Source organism: Oncorhynchus kisutch, linkage group LG6, assembly GCF_002021735.2.
Source record: "Oncorhynchus kisutch isolate 150728-3 linkage group LG6, Okis_V2, whole genome shotgun sequence".
Classification (NCBI taxonomy): domain Eukaryota; kingdom Metazoa; phylum Chordata; class Actinopteri; order Salmoniformes; family Salmonidae; genus Oncorhynchus; species Oncorhynchus kisutch.
The window spans coordinates 64359565-64382764 of record NC_034179.2 but is presented as its reverse complement, the minus strand read 5'-3'; the positions used below and the strand labels follow the sequence as shown (position 1 = coordinate 64382764).

The following is a 23200-nucleotide window of genomic DNA, read 5'->3' as shown; positions in this document are numbered from 1 at the left end:
TGTCTTGCCCATTGGCACACATACACAATCCATGTCTCAAGGCTTAAAAATCCATCTTTAACCTGTCTCCTCCCTTTCATCTACACTGATTGAAGGGGATTTAACAGGTGACATCAATAAGGGTTCATAGGTTTCACCTGGTCAGTTTATGTCGTGGAAAGAGCAGGTGTTCTTAAGGTTTTGTACATTCAGTGTAAGTATAATACAGGAAAGCACCATTTATTGTCCAATATTTACACGTGTATTGGAGAGGGGTGCACGTGTATAAATTGAGCAGTATAATACGAGTCTGGTAGCAGCAGTTGTGATGTGTGTGTAATGAATGATTTTATGCGTGTGGGTGTGTGTGTGTGTGTGTGTATAATGAATGTATGAGTGGGTGTGGAGAATCAGAGCAGGTGGTCAGTTCAAGTGTTCAGCAGTATGATGGCTTGTGGATAGAAACGGTCTCTGAGCCCGTTGGTATCAGAACGGAAGATGGTATCGGAGCATGAGACTGCTGAACACTTGAACTGGACTGACCCCCTGCTCTGATTCTCCACACACTAGCACACATGCACTCACTCACAGACATACACAGTCCCAGGCCCAGATGCAACCGGTCAGGACGTGCAGCGGTACTATTTGGAGAGGACCCGGGGAGGCATGCCGATAGCTAGCATGGTGTATTAAAGTTCACCCAAATTACAAAATGACATTGATTTCCTTACCCTGTAAGCAGTCTATGGACAAGGTATGACTCCAAAGTGGCGCAGCCCAGTGCAAGAGGCGTCACTGCAGTCCCTGGTTCGAATCCAGGCTGCATCACATCCGGCCGTGATTGGGAGTCCCATTGGGCGGCGCACAATTGGCCGAGCGTCGTCCGGGGTAGGCCGTCATTGTAAATAAGAATTTGTTCTTAACTGACTCGCCTAGTTAAAAAAAAAAAGTTACATTTAAAAAATGACAGCAATCCATGCTTTGGTTGTGTTTACCGGTCTGCAAGTCAATATTAGCTTCTTTGCGCTTCATATCCAAATCACCTATAAGCAACTTCATTGAGTTACACACTCATTTTTTTTTAAGGTACTTTTAGAATAATTTGAAGCAAAAACTAAGATACATTTTTTTACTTAAAGTATGAGAGGGAAACAATAAGGTGTGTATTGTGAAATCAACGAATACACATTTTGAGGTTCCTACGTCTTATATTATTTGTTTATGATCGTAGAGAATGCAAATGTGAATATTTTTGTTCCGTCGTGAATGTGGCACCTATAATCCTTAGAGCTGCATCTTTGCTCAGATCTGCAACGTCTGTGCTGTCCTGGGTAAGTGAATATATATATATATATATATATATATATATATATATATATATATATATATATATATATATATACACACACAACAAAAATACCCCCTTCTCTCTCTGTGTGTCAGCCCTGTGGGTTGTGGTGATCCGGTGTCAGGGACTATGGTCAGAACGGCAAGGTGAACATTGGCAGTATCGTACTGGGCTTCATCTCCTGTGTGGGCATCTCCATCATCGGAAACTCCCAGGTATCGTTTGGAATCTCGCTTCAGTGTAAACTATTGTGATAAAGGGCAGTTATCGCAATACTATTATAATATCTTTGTCCTATTATAAACCGGGTGGTTCGAGCCCTGAATGCTAATTGGCTGACAGCCATGGTATATCAGACCGTGTACCACAGGTACGACAAAACATACATTTTTACTGCTCTAACTACGTTGGTAACCGGTTATAATAGCAATAAGGCACCTCGTGGTTTGTGGTATATGTCCAATATACCACGGCTAAAGGCTATGTCGTGCTTAAGAACAGCCCTTAGCCGTGGTATATTGGCCATACACCACACCTCCTCGGGCCTTATTGCTTAAATACCCTCCGCCCCTCGCATTTACACATAGCAAGTTGACATATTGTTATACCTTGACAATTGCTGGCTATATCTCCTTCGTTCCATCTTCTCTCCGATCCCTCCCTCTCTTCATCCCTCTCCTTCAGCAATCTGTACTGATAGGGATCCACTTGTTGGGAGCGTTTTTGGCCTTCTTCGGGGGCCTGGCCTACTTCCAGCTGCAGGTGTGGCTCTGCTACAAAGCCCACCCCTTTAAAGACCGCCACTGTGTTGGACCTCTTCGAGCTACCTTCTGCAGTATCTGCAGCATCCTGGTCATCACCAGTATCCTTACAGACCATACCGCTGGGGGCGAGAGAATGTCTCTTCATGTAGGAAGATAAAACACATCTATTACTCACTGTTGATGCATGCTTAACAGTGTTTATGCAAAATATAGCAACTTGAATACCAGTGAAAATATGACACATAAACAATGGACTGTAGTATATATTCCCTGACCAGACTGGCAGTACAGTGGTACACTACACTTAGCTGGGAATGAGACGGTATACAAACTGTATAGTTTCGACATTGACAGGTCATCTGCTTGTGTTGTTGCTCCTTGCCTGGCCTTTCCCTCCCCAGTGGCTATACTTCATAATACCAGCTACAAATCTGGAGCGGCCGTTTGTGAGTGGGCCTTGGTCATGTCCTTCTTTGTCCTTTTTGGCCTCTTTGGGTCCGAGTTCCGTCACATCGACTTCCACCAGCTCACCGTGCAGAAACAAGGTCTGAAGACACAGATCACCAATGGAGTGGTTTCATAGTAAAGCCAATGAGACTGTGACAATGACTATGCATTGATACACTGTTCATTGCTTAGCATCTAAAAACAAACACACACACACACACACATACACGCTGGGTTATTTTGACCCAGCTAGTTGGGTTGTGTGAATACCCAAACATGGGTTAATTGAACCATCATTAGTTGTTTTTTTACCATCAGTTGGGTTGACCCAGCAGCTGTTTAAAAAAAAAATGTTGTCCATAGGTTATTTTCATGAGGCATGGCCTATTGGGGGCGTGGCTTTCAAATAATGATTTTTGGCCACCTGTAAGAGTAAAGGTCATTCCTGTTAAGTTTGTACACTGCAAATTTCAATTTTCTTTGAATTTCTTTGCACATTACATATTTGAATATAACATTTATAACATTATTATATACATATCCCAACATTGAGATATCCCATATTTTAGCATAAGCTCTTGGGGAACACACATACTTGTGAAAGCATCATTAAAGCTACAAAAGTGTCTGTGTTTAACCTTAACATGTGATAACAATACAACAGAACACATGAACCAGAATGACATTTATTCTCATGGGTGGCCAAAAATAACTATCTGAAAGCCACGCCCCTACAAAGCCATGACTCCAGTCTTCTGAGCTGATCCGCTGGGTCATATCTCAATAACCCAGCATCAATAACCCAGCAGTTTTTTAAAGAAAACAACCCAACTAAGTGGCCCAATGCCTGCAACCCAGCAGTTGGGTCGAACAACCCAGCATTTTGTTGTACACGCACAAACAACTTTTGTATTACTGTTATTTATTTACTGATTGAATATGATGTTATGAAAGTATTGAAAAAAGGCATAAAGTTATATAAAAAAGATGTTTCACAATTCTAATTGTCTTGTACTGTTATTCAGTTAAGCGGATCTAAGATTTTCTCCCCTTTTGGTTTTATTTTTGTTCCAACAGATATTATTTCAATGGCACATCAAGACATGAACGCTGGAAACATATCTACAGTATTTATCTAGAGGAAGATGAATGAACTGATTATTGCCATGGAAATTGAAATCAACTTTAATATGATGTGAGACAGGAACTGATACTTCAACAAAGTTTTTTTTTTTAAGTCATGAGGGTTTACATAAGTGTCTGATGAGGGTTTACATAACTTAAGTGATTTTATTTGACTAATGTTGAATAAAATGTCACTTTAAACTTACCGTACAGAGAATATCGAGCATTCCATCAGTGTCTGTCATGTAAAAAAATCAAATAATAATAATATCATGACATTTGTTCTCCCAGTGCAAACACACGTCATTTAAAAAACATCCTTTTTATTTTTATGTTGCATTGTAAAACAGCAGATGAAATTCTTTACAAACATTTGAAACAATCAATGTTTCTTGCATCAAAGGTCCATATTGTTGATAGATGTTGTACCAAATCTTGTTTTCAGTGCTATTAGTGTTTCTGATTAAATAGGCATATAGCACTGTGTGTCCAAGCCTTTAGGACAAGCAGCCTTGGGTGTGAGTTTCCCCCAAAAACATAAAGAATACCTTTGGGAAACTCACCCGTTCCTGATTTGCTCTTGGTGAGTGCCGTGTGCAGGTGGTGGCTGTCATCAGCTGTGCTGCCCTTCATTTTCTTCAGAATTACCCTCTCACACAAACAACCAGAGGTGTAATCAGAGAGGTAAAAGCATTAAGAACGTTGCAGATAGAAATATAATTTATAGACGTGGCATGACACCTAATTCTATGTGACATATAAGGATAGCTGTTCTACGTAACGCATTTATAGCTGAATGCTTTTTAACGTTGCACCCTCCTGAACACACCCGGTCCTCCGCCGTTGCATCGGCACAGACAGATTGGCTGCCCGCCAAGGAGAATGCTGCAGTTTCTTCAGGCTCTTGTTTTGTCAGTCCGTTTAGCCAGGCTATCGAGCAGAAGGTGAAGACTGACTGTTTCACATTGCATTAGAAAGACAGCATGCTACATGATGTCTCAGTCAACCCTGAGAGTTATGGCAGAAAAATACAGGTCAAGATTTGCTTCTGGGTAAGTCGTCTACAGCATCTATTCACCTAGAGCCTATCTCTTTGTTTCTGTTGAAAGGGGAGAATATGTCCTCAATGTTTTGACTGCAGCAGTGGTGGATGCTATGTTTCGTCCCTCTGCTGGTTGTCACATGTTATTGGTTTCCCTGCTACAGGAATCTCTGTGTGAGGGGGATGCGGAAGTCAATTCTACCACATGGTGGCACCATCAAGCCTATGCTCACTTCAACATACAATGATTAACCTTAGTTTTGTTGGACTATTCTTGGGTCTCTCCGTTACCAGGTTATAGGTGCCTCTGACAGTTTCCTGTCTAAGGCTCCGAGGAAGGTGATCCTCAAAGATCATCGCAGAAATCTTTATCTGGGATAGTCACCATGTGAAATGTCCTGGGGTAAGATATTCTCATGGATTCCTGAGTTCCTCAGTTGAGGGCCTTTGTCCCTTTTTTTATTGAAATTAGGCTAAACGTGTATCTGGCTGTCTCAAGTTGTCTCGTTTCATATTTCCCAGGGGAAGTAAGTAAACAATAATGTGGCTCTGGGCACTCCTTCCAATCTGCTTGGCGGTGTTTGGCACTGTGGGAATATGAGTGGTGTGAGTATCTTAACAGACTGGTCTGCTCTCTCCAGCTACTTGTCTAGATATAATAACAGTGTGGTCTTATGCTACGGTACAATGAGATTGTGTTGAGGATAATAAACGTACTCTCAGTGCAAATAACAAACAGAAAACCACTGAAGTATTGATATGCTAATGACAGTTCTTGTTCTTCCCAGGTTCGGTATCGCTGTATCAAATGAGACTGTTAATATCACAGCGAGATTCCCCTACATCAGGTAAGAGTGACGCTGGTCTTTACAACACTGTAAAGGGTTTACCCTGAATTCGACTGTGTATCTAGACTATGTCAATAGAGGCTCCACCACAGACCAGTTAAACGGGTATAACCACTAACAAAACATGCTGGGAAATGTGACTGAGTCCAGAATGCCACAATACCACTGACACACTGGTGGCTATTTGTTGAAAAGTCAATATTTCATTACCAAGTCATTTCCAAATGTGTAAATAATTCAAATGTGAATTTGTCTTCCAGTGAATGTGGCACCTATGATCCACAGAGCTGTATCTTTTCCCAGGTCTGCAACATCTGTGCTGTCTTGAGTAAGTGAATTTATTCAGCACTTACACGTTGGTTCATACCACTTTATTATTCTGTCTTGTCTTTCGTATGTAACCTCAACCTTCTCCTCCCTTCTATCCTCCCCACTCTACCCTCCATCTCTCTCTTTTCTGTCTCTCTCTTCCTCTCCCTATCTCTGTCAGTCCTGTGGGTTGTGGTGATCCGGTTTCAGCAGGTCAGGGACTATGGTCAGAACAGCAAGGTGAACATCGGCAGTATCGTACTGGGCTTCATCTCATCTCTGGGCATCTCCATCCTCGGCAGCTTTCGGGTATCGCCTTACGATTACAATAGGATACTATAACTACAGTATTATCGTCATACGAATCCCAATATCGTCCCAATCCTAGCATGTTCCCTTAAAAAGATGCCATATTGATATACCCTGAAATATGGTTGACAATATCCTGCCTGGCTCTTTCCCTCTCACCACCATTCCTCTCTCCATCTGTCTCTTTCAGCAATCTGTGTTGTTTGGCATCCATGTGTTCGGGGCTTTTCTGGCCTTCTTTGTGGGCCTGGCCTACTTCTGGTTGCAGGTGTGGCTCACCTATAAAGTCCAGCCCTCTAAAGGCCGTCGCTGGATGGGGCCTCTCAGAGCTGCCCTCTGTAGCATCTGCACCATCTTGGTCATCACCAGTATCCTTTAACATCAGATCTATCAGCTGAGATAAATCAGAGAGAGGGAGAGCACAAGGGGAGTGCTCGACGATCCAAGATCAACACGGCTGAATGGTGATCCAGGGTCAACACAGCTAATTGTAAATGATAAAAAAATCATCCTAAATCATGCTTCTTTACCTGAATTTACAGTGAAAACATTGCGCATAAAAATAATATCATAGAACTCTATGTCCTCCCTACAAACGGCTATATTTTAGACATTGTCACCTGTTTGGGTTGTGCTCCTTGACTCCCCTTTCCTCCTCAGTGGCCATAGGTCTACTCTTTGATACTGGCTACCGCTCAATGGCGTCCATTTCTGAGTGGGCTCTGGTCATGTGCTTCTTTGTCCTATTTGGCCTCTTTGCATCCGAGTTCCGTCACATCGACCATCACCAGCTCACCGTGCAGAACCAAGGCCTCAGCAAGACCCAGAGCATCAACAGTGGTGGAATCATAATGTACAGTGGTACAGCCAACAGAACAGTAATGTAATAATTACATAACATTTGAACATTCAGCTCTGACTGATGAAGCTCCACTTAAGTGTACATATTTGAAACCTATTGTTGAATAAAATGCTACTCTTTTTCTTGAATAAAATACTACCGTCTTTGATGCGGCATCTCCTTAGCTAAACCTCTTTTTGTTTGGTTTCTGTTGAGTTTATGGGAAATAGAGAGTGATTTTTCGGATCTTTGTTCATCTTTTGACTACAGCAGTGGTGGCTGCTATGTTTTCTCTCTCTGTAGGTTGTCTCATTGTATTGCTTTCACTGTTACATGAATCTGTAGGGTGAGGGTGAGAGAGGCACTACACTGTAGTTAGTCCATTCTACCACATGGTAGCACCATCAGGCCATGTAAGTCAGCCTGGCCTCAGAGCCATATGAAACATACTTTATGTGTTTCTTAGCACCTCCAAGACATATGATACCTACTAAGACAGCAACAAAAAGAGGGAGTTCGGTTAGTTGGTCAGTCGGGTGGGGTGTGTAAGCCATGACCATCTAGCAATCCAAAAGTTGCATGTTTGAGTTGAGTAGGGGACAACTGATGCATTTTAGTTATTAACCCGTCCCCTAACCCTAAACTTTAAGGAAAACTCCACCCAAAAACGATATTTTGGTATTTGTTTCATTAGTTCATTGTAAACATATTCCCACAATGTTTTGCTTGTCAGCAATCACATTTTCAAGATCTGTAACTTTCAAAATACAGAAATCATCCCCGTTTGCTTCATGCAAAATGCATCATACGGGGATGATTTCTGTATTTTGAAAGTTACAGATCTTGAAAACTAACCTGCTACATATTCACCCAACCTTTGTCATGTTAGTTCTCTTAACCTTTCATGTAAATTATCCTAACCTTTGTAGTTAGTTTCCCTAACCATCAACGTAAATTCCCATAATTCTAATAAATTGCTACAGCAAGCAACCTGGTCTCATCCAATTCGTATGCTATTGTACGACCGGGTAAGATGTATGATATTATGCCTCCTATAAGTCAGATGATATTGTACGAGCGTTTTTCCATTAATAATGTAACCTAACGTAACCTAATTGAAAATGGAACCTAAATATATCATACTAAATGGAGTTTCGCATTTACGTACAGAATCATACCAACTGAGTGGCAAATATCTTTCCGCTTACAATTTTGAACTTTTAAAGTACATTATACTGCATCTCTGTGTTCCAAAACAGAGTAGAGAATAAAATATAGTACTATTGGTGCAAGTAACAGACACAGAAAACGTATTTTCTGAGAGCGAGAAACAAAACACATTAACTGAATAACTCAATTTTGTTTGTGTCAAACTCCACAGTGAGTTCTGAAAAAGGTTTGAGTGTCACTGAAGTGTTGAAATACTAAACACAGTTCTTGTTCTTGCCAGGTATCGCTGAGACTGTTAATATCACAGAGAGATTCCACTACATCAGGTAGGAGTCACACTGGTCTTTACAACACTGTGAAGGGTTTAACGATTCCAGAGTAATGCGGACCTACAGTACGCAAATCATGTAGCCGCAAATATATCCAACTTAAGTGGTGATTAAGCTTAGGAATTCTATGACTGAGCATAGAGAGGAAAAGTCCAATGGCAATACATATATTTTTTCTCTTGTTACCAAGTAGTGATTCCTCAGACAGAACGAGCTTTTGCGGTCATTTGTCGCTGTTTGTCATCATGAAATCAAATTACGGCTGGGAAGTTATTAAATCGGCAGTGCGACAGGTAGCCTAGCGGTTAGAGAGGCGTGCCAGCAACCGGACGGTTGCCAGTTTGAATCCAGGTCTGATGGGAAGTGAGCTGGAAACCGGAGGGTTGCTACTATCCAATCCTAGATGCCATTGCCTGCCGTTGTGCCCTTGAGCAAGGCACATAGCCCCCCCACAACAACTGTTCCATAGGCGCCCAGTGTGGCAGCCCCCTGCTCCAACCTGTATATGTATGTGTGTGTTTTGGAGGGGTTGGGATAAAGCAGAAGTTACATTTTGGTTGGACGTTGTGAACAATTGGTGAATTAAGTTATCTTATTCAATCAGCATCTTGGATCGGCACCACCACAGACCAGTTCAACTGGTGCAATATTTTCCCTAACAGATGCAACTTCTATTTCCTCAGTTTTCCCACTGCAGTGTGATGTACAGTGTGCTCCTAATGCTTTCTCAGTATCTGTAGAGAATTGAATTCTGTCTTCCAGTTAATGTGGCACCTATGATCCACAGAGCTGTATCTTTTCCCAGGTCTGCAATATCTGTGCAGTCTTGGCTGAGTGGATTTATTCAGCACTTTCAATGTTAGTTCAAACCACTATACTCAGCATTATTTTCTGTCTTTGGCATGCGACAGCCTTCTCTCTTCTATCCTCCTTCTCTCTCTCTCTCCTCTCTCTCTCTCTCTCTCTCTCTCTCTCTCTCTCTCTCTCTCTCTCTCTCTCTCTCTCTCTCTCTCTCTCTCTCTCTCTCTCTCTCTCTCTCTCTCTCTCTCTCTCTCTCTCTCTCTCTCTCTCTCTCTCTCTCTCTCTCTCTCTCTCTCTCTCTCTCTCTCTCTCTCTCTCTCTCTCTCTCTCTCTCTCTCTCTCTCTCTCTCTCTCTCTCCTCTCTCCTCCCCCCCCCCCCCCCCCCCCCCCCCCCCCCCCCCCCCCCCCCCCCCCCCCCCCCCCCCCCCCCGGCCGAGTCTGTAATACCTACATGTTTTAAGCAAACCACAATAGTCCCTTTGCCCAAGAACACCAAGGTAACCTGCCTAAATAACAACTGACAACTGACCTGTAGCACTGACATCTGTAGCCATGAAATGCTGTGAAAGCCTGGTCATGGCTCACATCAACACCATCATCCCAGAAACCCTAGACCCACTCCAATTTGCATACTGCCCCAACATATCCACAGATTACAAAATCTCGATTGCACTCCACACTGACCTTTCCCACCTGGACAAAAAGAACACCTATGTGAGAATACTGTTCATTGACTACTTCTCAGCATTCAACACCATAGTGCCCTCAAAGCTCATCACTAAGCTAAGGACCCTGGGACTAAACACCTCCCTCTGCAACTGGATCCTGGACTTCCTGATCGGCCGTCCCCAGGTGCTAAGGGTAGGCAACAACACATCTGCCACGCTGATCCTCAACACTGAGGCCCCTCAGGGGTGAGTGCTTAGTCCCCTCCTGTACTCCTTATTCACCCATGATTGCGTGACCAAGCAGTACTCCCACACCATCATTAAGTTTGCCGACGACAAAACGGAGGTAGGCCTGATCACTGACAACGATGAGACAGCCTATAGGGACTACAGCCAGGACTACAACCTCTCCCTCAACGTGATCAAGACAAAGGAGATGATCATGGACTACAGAAAAAGGAGGGCCGAGCATACCCCCATTCTCATCGGGCTATGGTGGAGCAGGTTGAGAGCTTCAAGTTCCTTGGTGTCCACATCACCAAGAAACTATCATGGTCAAAACACACCAAGACAGTCGTGAAGAGGGCACAACAACACCTATTCTCCCTCAGGAGACTGAAAAGATTTGTCATGTACATATTATCTCAATTACCTCGACTAACCTGTGTCCCCGCACATTGACTCAGTACCGGTACCCCCTGTATATAGACTCGTTATTGTTATTTTATTGTTGCTCTTTTATTTAATTTTTTTATTTAGTAAATATTTTTTTTACTCTTATTTTTCTTAAAACTGATTTGTTGGTTAATTAAGGGCTTGTAAGTAAGCATTTCACGGTAAGGGTTACACCTGTTGCATTCAGCGCATGTGACAATTAACATTTGATTTGATTCGATTTTTGACCCCCTTGTTTTTGCAGTCTGGCTGAGAGCCAAATGTTTACTCAAATGTTTACTTTGCTGAGTTAAATATGCTGTTGCCTAGCTATGTTTTATGGTGACGTGTGTTTGATTGCATGGCAGCACCATCAAATCAGAGTCTGTCTCTACAGAATGAGGAAGATCATGTAGCTGTTCTGTCTTCGGGGAAACCAATGTATTTTCCTTGACTGTCCTTTCCCTCCTTAGTGTCTATAGCCATACTCTCTCATTTGCGCTTCCGCTCTGGAAGTGGCCATTTCTGAGTGGGCTCTGGTCATGCATGTCCTTCTTTGGCCTGTTTGACCTGTTCTGTCACACCGACTGTCACCAGCTCACTGTGCAGAAACAAGGTCTCAGCGAGACCCAGAGCACCAACAGGTCTCATCGGAATCACAGGCGGCCGGTGGCACCTTAATTGGGGAGGACGGGCCCATAGTAATGGCTGGAATGGAATAAATGGAATGTTATCAAACACACGGTTTCACAACGTCCTCTCACTGTGTTTATTTTCAGAAAACTTAACATGTGTAAATATTTGTATAACAAGATTCAACAATTGAGATATAAACTGAACAAGTTCCACAGACGTGTGACTAACATAAATGGAATAATGTGTCCATTGTGTGGAATAATGGGGGGTCAAAATCAAAAGTAACAGTCAGTATCTGGTGTGGCCACCAGCTGCATTATGTACTGCAGTGCATCTCCTCCTCATGGACTGCACCAGATTTGCCAGTTCTTGCTGTGAGATGTTACCCCACACTTCCACCAAGGCACCTGCAAGTTCCCGTACATTTCTGGCCCTAGCCCCCACCCTCTGATCCAACAGGTCCCAGGCGTGCTCAAATGGATTGAGATCCGGGCTCTTTGCTGGCCATGGCAGAACACTGACATTCCTGTCTTGCAGGAAATCACGCACAGAACGAGCAGTATGGCTGGTGGCATTGTCATGCTGGAGGGTCGCAGGCAGGCAGGCAGGCAGGGCAGGGCAGGCAGGCAGGCAGGCAGGCAGGCAGGCAGGCAGGCAGGCAGGCAGGCAGGCAGGCAGGCAGGCAGGCAGGCAGGCAGGCAGGCAGAACGTTCAAAGGTTAATACAACACTTTGTGGTCTTATCTCCCATGTCCTTCATAGCCCGACTATGCCACACAGCTTACTTCTGTGGGTACAATATATCCTGTGAGCTATTTCAAACAGCTAAGAAAACACAATGTTTTTAATTGTGAGAAAGATTTGCACCTATCCCCTTCAAATGCTCTCATGATTTTAGGCTCGTCTAATGTTAGTTTAGCGCCTTCTACTCCACTCCATAAATGTTTTATGTGTAGGAACAGACATGGCCATGTAGGAACAGACATGACCATGTAGGAACAGACATGGCCATGTAGGAACAGACATGACCATGTAGGAACAGACATGACCACGTAGGAACAGACATGGCCACATAGGAACAGACATGACCATGTAGGAACAGACATGGCCATGTAGGAACAGACATGACCATGTAGGAACAGACATGGCCATGTAGGAACAGACATGACCATGTAGGAACAGACATGACCATGTAGGAACAGACATGGCCATGTAGGAACAGACATGACCATGTAGGAACAGACATGGCCATGTAGGAACAGACATGGCCATGTAGGAACAGATATGACCATGTAGGAACAGACATGGCCATGTAGGAACAGACATGACCATGTAGGAACAGACATGACCATGTAGGAACAGACATGACCATGTAGGAACAGACATGGCCATGTAGGAACAGACATGACCATGTAGGAACAGACATGACCATGTAGGAACAGACATGGCCATGTAGGATCATACATGGCCATGTAGGATCATACATGGCCATGTAGGAACAAACATGGCCACCGGAGACACTATGGAGCAACATGGAGCTACATCGCATTATCATACTGATGGGAAAATGTCGTTCTGGTGACATGCCAAAACATTTTGGAAGATACCCCTGATCGGGCCAGACATTATGCATTCACAACAATTTGTTAGGGGTATTTTAAGATGAACTGAGCAACTTGGCTGCTTATAGGGCCAGCCGTAGTGATGGGAGGGGTTCTTGGCTCATCTCCACTTTTAATCCAATTCAGTCTGTATTGGATAAAAGTGGAGATGTCGGAGATGTTGATGTTAAATTACTTTTGATTCTACTTCTTTGTAATTTCATAACTTTTACTGCCGCCATAAAATATCTGTGGCGCCCGTTTTAGGACGGAGTAATGGGTTTTAGATGGGAATCTCAAGCCCCCTAGCTCCTTTCCCCCGTCCCCTTAGCATTCTTTCACATACTCTGCGCTGTGTGATCTCTAGAGGGGGCCTTTGACGAGAGGCGAGGGGATCAGACATGCTGGAATTCTATGGGAATTTTCCCCCAAGTACCCGTTTTTTTTGGTTTCGTTTCAAACTTAGTTCTTTGTTTATAGGGTTCTAAGTAAGACATTGGAGCAATGCAGGCCTAATACTGTGAAACAATTTAAGTAGAGTGGGAACATAACTTGGATTAAGTATCATAGATTACTAGATATCTTCACTAGATGGGACTGAAACTGCGTACGGTGCATCTAACGAGGAGGAATTCCTAAACTAGTCCAGGTGTTTTCATTAAATGGCAAAGGAGGCCCCTGATAAAGCAAATAAAACTCATTTTAAAAAATGAGAGTCAAACACAGAGAGGTCATCGATGAAAATCTTTTAACGGTTGAGAGTGGGGAAACGCCTGCTTTGTTAGTCTTGACTTTGATTCAAAAGGACGCCGTGCTGCAGCCTACTGTAATCTCAATAAACACCTGCCTCGGCTCAAATTGCTCTTATCCCACTAACAGCTCTTGACCAGCAACAATAGCTCTGCTCCACTATCGAACAGAGCACTCGCCCCAGGCCCTCGGACCATGGTCTCAAAGTGTGCCCTAACCCTTATCTTCTGATGCCCAAAATCCTGTTCAAGACCCAGTGAAAGGCCACGTCTGTCCAAGAGCAGCAGCACGAACCTGGAATTCTCCGGGACAGATAGAGGGATATATTGTATAGATAAAGAGAGAATGAGAGAGAAAACGGAATGGGGTTGGAGAGGAAAATAGTAAGAGAGCAAGAGAGAGAGAGAGAGATACAGAGTGGGCACCACCAGCTGTGATCTCACCCTCCTCTCCTTGGCACAAGGTTCCAGAAAGCTGCCCTTTTGCAGAAAAATGCCAAGCGCACCACATTCCATCCATCGGCACACAAAAGCCCTCGTCTCTTTCTTCCCCCCCGCGCGACAATCACATAATTATATAATTGCACTAGTGTGCAGACCCAGCCACTCAGAAACTGTATATTTGTGTATGTGACAATGGAGGAAGTCTGGCTCAAAAGACAGTGGGCTGTGCAGTTAGGGAGGGAGATTGTCGTGTCGGAGCATGAGGGCGAAGGAGTGACCTTCTGTCTGGTCTGTCCCCCACTGTAATGGGGTGCATTGTGATTCTATGTAACGCGGGTGGGGACTTTTTTGGGTCAGCGGCCCAATCGGCACTAGCTGCTGGACACGGGGGCCCATGAAATGTACAAAAACAGAGAAAGGGAAGGATTGAGAGAGAGAGAGAGAGAGAGAGACCAAGTCACTTGACAGTGAGACAATAACCCAGAGTAGACAAAAATGCCCCATGCTATAAGATGTACTGGGCTGATATGAACAGACTGAAACATAACAATGACACACACGCATAAACACACACACACACTGTCTGTCTGTCTGTCTGTCTGTCTGACTGACTGACTGACTCACTCACTCACTCACTCACTCACTCACTCACTCACTCACCATGACAATTAGCATGGGACAGTTAAGACAGACCACCTCCCCCCTGTCCAGGCTCCCAGATGAGAATCGAGCCACTGTCCCTGATGACTGGCCACCTCCCAAATTTCTCTCCCTGCAGCCCGGCCTTGGGTTGGGTGTGTCCCTTCTTGCACGGGATGCCACAGAATAGACTATTGTTAATATGCACTAGACAGGGAGTGAGGGGAAAGGGGGTAGGCTGATGATGGTGGTGGAGAGCTGACTGAATGGAGAACTTAGACAATGCAGAACTTCCCCCTTCTTGTAGTGTGTTTTAACACATACATACACACACAAACACACACACTGACGCATTAGGAGGAGAGTGGAAGGCGAGAGTAATGGAGAGACAATGAACATGCTTGTTCCTTTATATTGGCCTGACTCTCTTCTCTGACACTGCTATTCACATGTTCATCCCTGAGTCCTGTATTGAAGTTCACGTTCTGTGTCATTCACTCCTTCACTGCCTTGTCTTCTTGCCAACCTTGCTATTTTGGACAATGTACCTCTCCCATCCGTCTCTCTGCCGTCTGTCCCCTCTCCTTGTCATCCCACTGCCAATGTACGGGTTTGAAAGGCACAGATACTTTGCAGGCGTAAATAGATCGACAAATCTTTCCAATACCTGGGGAAGTTTTTAACCTAGTTTGTTAGTCCTGGTCGTGGGGACTCAAATGGGTGCACATTTTTAGTTTTTGCCTTAGTACTACACACCTGATTCCACTAATCAACTCATCATCCAACCTTTGATTAGTGGAATCAGGTGTGTAGTGCCAGGGGAAAAATAAAGGACCAGGATTAAGAAACACCGACAATTTAACCTATCAAGTAGCAATAATAATCCTATATTCTGTGCAAACTCTACATGCACACTTTGTGTATCTCAAACACTGGTTGAATCAACGTTGTTTCCAAGTCATTTCAATGAGATTACATTGAACCACAGTGCCATAGACATTGAATCGACGTGCCCAGTGGGTATCGTCTTTGCTCTGGTCAGCTAACACGCTGCATCAGTTTCTTTCGAGCATATGTTCTCCTTGTCTTCTCATTTCGTCAAATCAACCCTCTCCGCCTCGGTCTTGCATTTAGCTCTGTTGTGACAAGCTGACAGTCAAACAGAGGCTGAATTCCACACCTCACAGTAGTTCACACAAAGAGAGTCGTTTGATCTAAATGAGAAGCTTGATGAGACAGACCTTTGAGAGTGCGTGAGTGTGTGAGTGTATGAGAGAGAGAGAGAAAGACAGCAATAGGGAGAAAGAAAGAGTAGAGATGAGAAAGAGTGGAGCTAACACTTTATCTCCTCCGCGGTTCTTCCTTCATTTCTCTGGCAATGTGTCATTGTTGTCGTCTTATCACCATGTAATTACAACTAAAGAGGCTCCAAGAAAGAGCGCCTCTGCCTTTCGGTCGGATTTCTCTGAGTGCCAGCCTCCCCAGTAGCAGCAGGAGTAAGAGTCTAGGATCAGTCGTTTTCTGAAGCTCATCCAAAGGTTACTATAAAAGGAAAAAACGAAACGATGATGAACTCATAACCAACAGTTATAGTTGGGGTTATATTTGTTCCTCTGAAGTTTTAATTGTGATGCACTGCACGCTTACTTACTTACTTACTTACCGACTTTATTGTCCCCCCGGCGAAATTTTGTTGCAGTGTCATGTACACATTTAAAGTGGCGTTTAAATACAAAACAAGATTGACAACACAACTATCATAACAGTTACGCACCAATACAAATAATAATAGTAAGAAATAAGGAATAAAACATAAAAAAATATATAATTTAAAAAAGAAGAAGAAAAGACTAGCCTGCTGGCCTTACAGGGTCAATGGGAACATTTGCCCGAGCTATTTAGGAGGGATATCACACCTGGCACAAATGATTGTCTTGTTCTGTTTTTCCTGCTGAGAGGTGCCCTATACCTGCGCCCAGAGGGGAGTAATTCAAAGTCCAGGTACAGGGGGTGCCAAATCCCCTAAATCCCTGTGCTTCTACACCTGCATTGCTTGCTGTTCGGGGTTTTAGGCTGGGTTTCTGTACAGCACTTTGAGATATCAGCTGATGTACGAAGGGCTATATAAATCAATTTGATTTGAAGGGGTGGCTTGGGTCTAAAATGATTTTGTGAGCCTTACGGAGGGCCCTAACCTTAAAGATCTCATCCAGGCCTGTCTGTTTGACTCCAAGTACCTTGCTTGCTGTGGTAATAATCCTTCTCAGCATGTTTCTCTGGCTGACAGTGGCATTGCCAAACCAACAAACAATACAAACAGTTAAAATACTCTCAATAAAGGATTTGTAAAACAGAGTCAGTATAGTACAGTCTATATTCAACTTTTTTTTAGAAAGTACAGTCTCTGTTAGCTTTATTTGTAGATCAGGTCTGTACATTTACTCCACTGAAGCTTATTGTCCGAAAGGACACCCAGATATTTATATTCCTCTACAATTTCTATATTCTGGCCTCTGATAGATGTTGCAGAGGTAGATGTTGTACGCTTCCTGAAGTCTATGCACATCTCTTTGGTCTTATTGGTATTGAGGACCAAGTGTGATTCCTCACACCGCTCTACAAAGTCATCTAGGACCTGGCCATGATGTTCCTCGTCATCATGCAACAGGCTGATCAAGGCAGTGTCATCAGCTAACTTAACGAGGTGTCTGTCAGTATGGGAACTAGTACAACTATTAGTGTACAAGATGTACAGAAGTGGGGACAAAACACATCCCTGAGGAGAGCCTGTGTTGGTATTGTGTGTATCCGACACATGGGGACCTATTTTGACTCGCTGTGAGCGTTGGCTCAGGAAGTCCAACAGCCACAAAACCAGCCCCCCGTCTAAGAAGAAGTCTCGAATGAGTCTGTGTGCCAGAATGTAAGGCTGGATTGTGTTGAAGTCAGAAGAAAAGTCAACAAACAGAACCCTGACATGGGATTTGGCACCCTCTAGATGTCTATAGACCATGTTAATACCCCCTCTAGATGTCTATAGACCATGTTAAGGAGGGTAAGCATGGCATCATCAACTCCTCTGCTGGGCTGATAGGCAAACTGAAATGGGTCGAGGAGCTTCTGGGTGACACTGAGAATATGACTTTTCACAATTTTCTCAAGGCATTTCATAACTAAGGATGTCAAAGCGACAGTCATTCAGCACAAAGGGATTAGATGCTTTAGGAATTGGTATAATTATAGATTTTTCCACAATACTGGAACGTGTTGCTGGTTGAGCGAGGATTGGAAAATGTCTGTAAAAAACAACAGCCAGTTGTTCAGCACAGTGCTTTAACACATGTCCACGTATTTTGTCTGGGCCTGGGCTTTTGTGTGTGTTTACATCCCCTGAACAACTTCAGAACATCACACTGTTGAACAACAAGTCTCTCAAACATTTGTAATGATGCTTCCATTTGTTTTACCTCCGACACGAAGTTGTCTGATTCAAATCTTGAGAAGAAAACATTCAGTTCATTAGCCATGTTCTGGCCTCATTTCTCCCAAGGTCAGCACTGGTTTTTCCCCTGCCTATGTGAGGGGCGCGAGCCATGGATTTAATCCCTTGCCAGGCCACCCTTGAGTTTCCTGAGGAGAGGCTCATATCCACCCTTTGCTTGTATGCCTCCTTGTCCACCAGTATCGGTCTTTTGATCTCACGTTGTACATCTCTTAAAGCCTGTCTATCACCCCCAGCATAAACTGCCTTCTTCCTATCAAGTAGTGATTTTTAGATGTTTTGATACCCAAGGCTTGTTGTTAGGGAAGATTTTACAGGTCTTAGTAGGCACAACTGACTCAACACAGAAGTTTACATAGTCTGAAATAACCTCTGTGAGTTCATCCAGATCAGAGCTGCTGTCCTCAAATACCTCCCACATTGTACAGTCAAAACACCCCTGCAGACAAGTGATACTGTTGTCATTCCAGATCTGGACAGTTTTAACTGTGGGTTTCTCCCTCTCCAGGAGGTGACAGTAGGTTGGCCTGAGGTAGACCACATTGTGGTCTGATGTCCCCAGGGGAGGTCTGGAGGAGGTGGCAGAGAAGGCCTTTGGTATTGTCTCCATAGCACAAATCAAGAGTCCTATTTTTCCTAGTGTGACATTTCACATACTGATGGTATGTGCGCAAGACTTTAACAACTTTACAGTTGTTAAAATCCCCTAAAATAAATGTGGATGCGTCGGGGGAGATGGATTCCAGCTTCTGTGACAGATTATAAATCATCTCTGATGCCTTTGTTATATTAGCTTTAGGTTGAATGTACACAATGGTAACAAACACTGTCCTTGTGTGCAACAGGAAATTGCAGCCATTCTAAAGAACGCTGCCTTCATGGAGCTGGAACGTTTCAAACTAACACAGAGGGTAGTTTTACAAATGCTATTGCATTTGTCCTTTAATTACAGAATACTGATGATTGAGATGTAAGGGTCAACAATGGCCTTATGTCCACACGGTTCAGGTTAAAGTTGAACCTGTATAATGGTATTGATAAATGAGTGCAATCCGTTCACTGCAGACAGAACATAATTCATGAATCACAGACAGAACATCAGGGGGGTAAACAGCCTCCAAAAATGCACCCAAAGTCATCATCTCTCCATGCTAACCTTTGCATGATGCCATCGGTCAGCGACAATACCTTCTTTTTTTTCCTTCATTTTCTTCCCGTGACCTTTCCGCCACGTTGGGAGTGTTCCGGATGGAGAATGTTCGTGGCATAGGTGTCATAATGGAGAATAGAATACAGTGCTGGCTTATGTAACAGCCGGGGATGACATTTGGGTGGGCTGACCTGCTCCTGCTCCCCTCTCCTTTGAGGATAGATCAGACAGATGCTGCTACATAGCCACTGTTGTTGGGAAGAATTGCTGTCTTTCTTGATCCGGTCTTACTGAAGTTAAGACGGGTCCTGTCTCTGTGTTCTGTCTATAGGGTGATTCATGACTAAGCTAAAGGGAAAGTTTCCGTACTCAACGTTTGTCTCTATTTCGGCGACCCTTTTCGGCTCAAGATCCCCACCAGAGGAAAACGCTCCATATACACTGCTCAAAAGAATAAAGGGAACACTAAAATAACACATCCTAGATCTGAATGAATGAAATATTCTTATTAAATACTTTTTTCTTTACATAGTTGAATGTGCTGACAACAAAATCACACAAAAAAATTATCAATGGAAATCAAATGTATCAACACATGGAGGTCTGGATTTGGAGTCACACTCAAAATTAAAGTGGAAAACCACACTACAGGCTGATCCAACTTTGATGTAATGTCCTTAAAACAAGTCAAAATGAGGCTCAGTAGTGTGTGTTGCCTCCACGTGCCTGTATGACCTCCCTACAACGCCTGGGCATGCTCCTGATGAGGTTGGCATCCGCCAACTCCTGGACAGTCTGTGGTGCAACGTGGCGTTGGTGGATGGAGCGAGACATGATGTCCCAGATGTGCTCAATTGGATTCAGGTCTGGGGAACGGGCGGGCCAGTCCATAGCATCAATGCCTTCCTCTTGCAGGAACTGCTGACACACTCCAGCCACATGAGGTCTAGCATTGTCTTGCATTAGGAGGAACCCAGGGCCAACCGCACCAGCATATGGTCTTACAAGGGGTCTGAGGATCTCATCTAGGTACCTAATGGCAGTCAGGCTACCTCTGGTGAGCACATGAGGGCTGTGCGGCCCCCCAAAGAAATGCCACCCCACACCATGACTGACCCACCGCCAAACCGGTCATGCTGGAGGATGTTGCAGGCAGCAGAACGTTCTCCACGGCGTCTACAGACTGTCACGTCTGTCACGTGCTCAGTGTGAACCTGCTTTCATCTGTGAAGAGCACAGGGCACCAGTGGCGAATTTGCCAATCTTGGTGTTCTCTGGCAAATGCCAAGCGTCCTGCACGGTGTTGGGCTGTAAGCACAACCCCCACCTGTGGACGTCGGGCCCTCATACCACCCTCATGGAGTCTGTTTCTGACCGTTTGAGCAGACACATGCACATTTGTGGCCTGCTGGAGGTCATTTTGCAGGGCTCTGGCAGTGCTCCTCCTGCTCCTCCTTGCACAAAGGCGGAGGTAGCAGTCCTGCTGCTGGGTTGTTGCCCTCCTACGGCCTCCTCCACGTCTCCTGATGTACTGGCCTGTCTCCTGGTAGCGCCTCCATGCTCTGGACACTACGCTGACTGACACAGCAAACCTTCTTGCAACAGCTCGCATTGATGTTCCATCCTGGATGAGCTGCACTACCTGAGCCACTTGTGTGGGTTGTAGACTCCGTCTCATGCTACCACTAGAGTGAAAGCACCGCCAGCATTCAAAAGTGACCAAAACATCAGCCAGGAAGCATAGGAACTGAGAAGTGGTCTGTGGTCACCACCTGGAGAACCACTCCTTTATTGGGGGTGTCTTGCTAATTGCCTATAATTTCCACCTGTTGTCTATTCCATTTGCACAACAGCATGTGAAATTTATTGTCAATCAGTGTTGCTTCCTAAGTCGACAGTTTGATTTCACAGAAGTGTGATTGACTTGGAGTTACATTGTGTTGTTTAGGTGTTCACTTAATTTTTTTGAGCAGTGTAGTATCTTTAAATAAGCCTCGGAGGAAAAAAAAAAGTTGGATTTTGTAATAAACTGTAGCTACTCTAAAACATCCAAGGGGAAAATATGGACACAATTCATTACCTTCTCCTGACATTCAGCATCACCACACGAGACATTCTACTGTGCTGTATTCAGTCTTGAATACTGGAAAACTCATAAAACACAACCCAAACCTCCAAAACTGCCCCATGCATTGTCCAGTGATGGGCATTAGCTGCCCAGACAAAGACAAAAGGACTAAGGGCTGTTAACCTGGCAGCTCACCAGCGATCCCAGCAACAGCAGCCACAGAGATGAAAAACTCCCAGGCCATGGGAAACTTGACGTCAAACACATTCGCCTTCTCTCTTTTTTTCCTTTTTTTTCCTGGCCTGCATTTTCATATTTCAACGGTATTTCCGGATAGTTCCACATTTGCAAAATAAAGACCATCAGAGTAATCATTAGAACGTTAACCATAAGAACGGCGGGAACCGAATGAAAGCCTGGAGAGGCTTGTTGACCTTTCAGAGCTAAACTGGTCCTGGCTCTGTGTGAGCTCTGCTGGACCCATTGTGTTCTGAGACCTTATCATTGTGTTGCAGTTTCCTCTCCCTGCCGCGTCGCGAGTGTGTGTGTCTTGGTGTGTGCGTGTGTGTGTATGTGTATGCGCGTGCGTGCTGGCATGCGTTCGTGTGTGTGTGTGTGCACATGCGTGTGGATGTGTGTGTGTGTTTAAGGGAACACAGGACAGGGCTAGTGTGAAGGCAGAGAGGGCACTCACACTCACTTAACACATGTTCCAGAGGTCTACCTTTTGACAAGACGATCCGTCGCTCTCACAACTCCGTAAACACTGCTTCCTGTATGAGGACCCAGACTGTGATGCTGAGGGATGACGTCATTGCCCAACAGATGTGTTACGCATGGCAAAAATAACAAAACAACAAGTAGGCGCATAGGAACAAATAGCAACACATAGTAACACATGAAAAGGATAATAGTCATTCAATTATGATTATGACGTTGTCAAGACATGCAGCCACATCACAGAACAGCAGGTTGTTTAACGAGTCTGATTTCAAAGGCGATTGTTACAGTGGTGGCCTCGCACTCCTCAATGTGTACCGTCTGTCAGAGTATTATACAGTATTTATCCATCAATGCTGTGCACTGTTAATCCTGCTAAATACTCATGAAATGAAACAATGGAGGGCATTGATCGAGTAACAGTAGCTTATCGCCATGGGCACAGTAGAAAGAAAGAAAGAAAGAACAACACTAGTATCCACCTGTGCACCGACACCCCCCCACCATCCTCCACATAAACCAAAGAGGTGAGTGGGAGAGATCCTGTTATGTGATGTCATGTCTGCACTCCACTCTCTAGAGACAATACACCCACGCCACGGGGTTTCCCCTGCCCATCAACAGGGGGTGCTGTTGTGCCCCGCAGGGTGGTATGTGGCATGAGTCATCGCCTTCCTCAATAACCTTCCCACACACCCCTCGAAACCACCACTCCCTCCGTCCGTCCGCTGTATGTGTGGACAAAAGGGACAGGGACTTGGTGTGGAGGCGTGATGATCAAATTGTTGCCATGAGCAACTCGGAATCCTAACACAAGGATGACCCCGGGAGGACTCGGGCCTAATCGAATAAATGGAGGCATTGATAGATGGAGAGAATGAGACAGAGGAAGAGGAGGAGGAGAGAGAGAGAGAGAGAGAGAGAGAGAGAGAGAGAGAGAGAGAGAGAGAGAGAGAGAGAGAGAGAGAGAAAGATGTTTATGACTAACACATCAGAGAGTCTCTGTGAGTGAACTCAGTCCGCTGGCTGTCCAGGAGCTGCGGCCGAAATGGCACCCT

General features: G+C 44.4%; 1 protein-coding gene and 1 pseudogene across 1 annotated transcript; both read left to right on the top strand.

The window, feature by feature from the left end:
• The first annotated feature begins 1213 nt into the window (after positions 1-1213).
• LOC109891887 (modulator of macroautophagy TMEM150B-like) lies at positions 1214-2674 on the top strand. Its single transcript, XM_031825959.1, has 4 exons — positions 1214-1221; positions 1452-1542; positions 2012-2189; positions 2493-2674. The coding sequence occupies exons 1-4, from the start codon at positions 1214-1216 to the stop codon at positions 2672-2674; spliced, it is 459 nt and encodes a 152-aa protein (XP_031681819.1).
• Positions 2675-4761: 2087 nt separating this feature from the next.
• Positions 4762-7196, top strand: LOC109892209 (modulator of macroautophagy TMEM150B-like; annotated as a pseudogene).
• The last annotated feature ends 16004 nt before the right edge of the window (positions 7197-23200 follow it).

Excerpts from the sequence above, each read along its gene's own strand:
- LOC109891887 (XM_031825959.1), top strand. Across the intron at positions 1,543-2,011 it reads CCATCATCGGAAACTCCCAG|CAATCTGTACTGATAGGGAT; the intron begins GTATCGTTTGGA and ends CCTCTCCTTCAG. Across the intron at positions 2,190-2,492 it reads CAGCATCCTGGTCATCACCA|TGGCTATACTTCATAATACC; the intron begins GTATCCTTACAG and ends TTCCCTCCCCAG.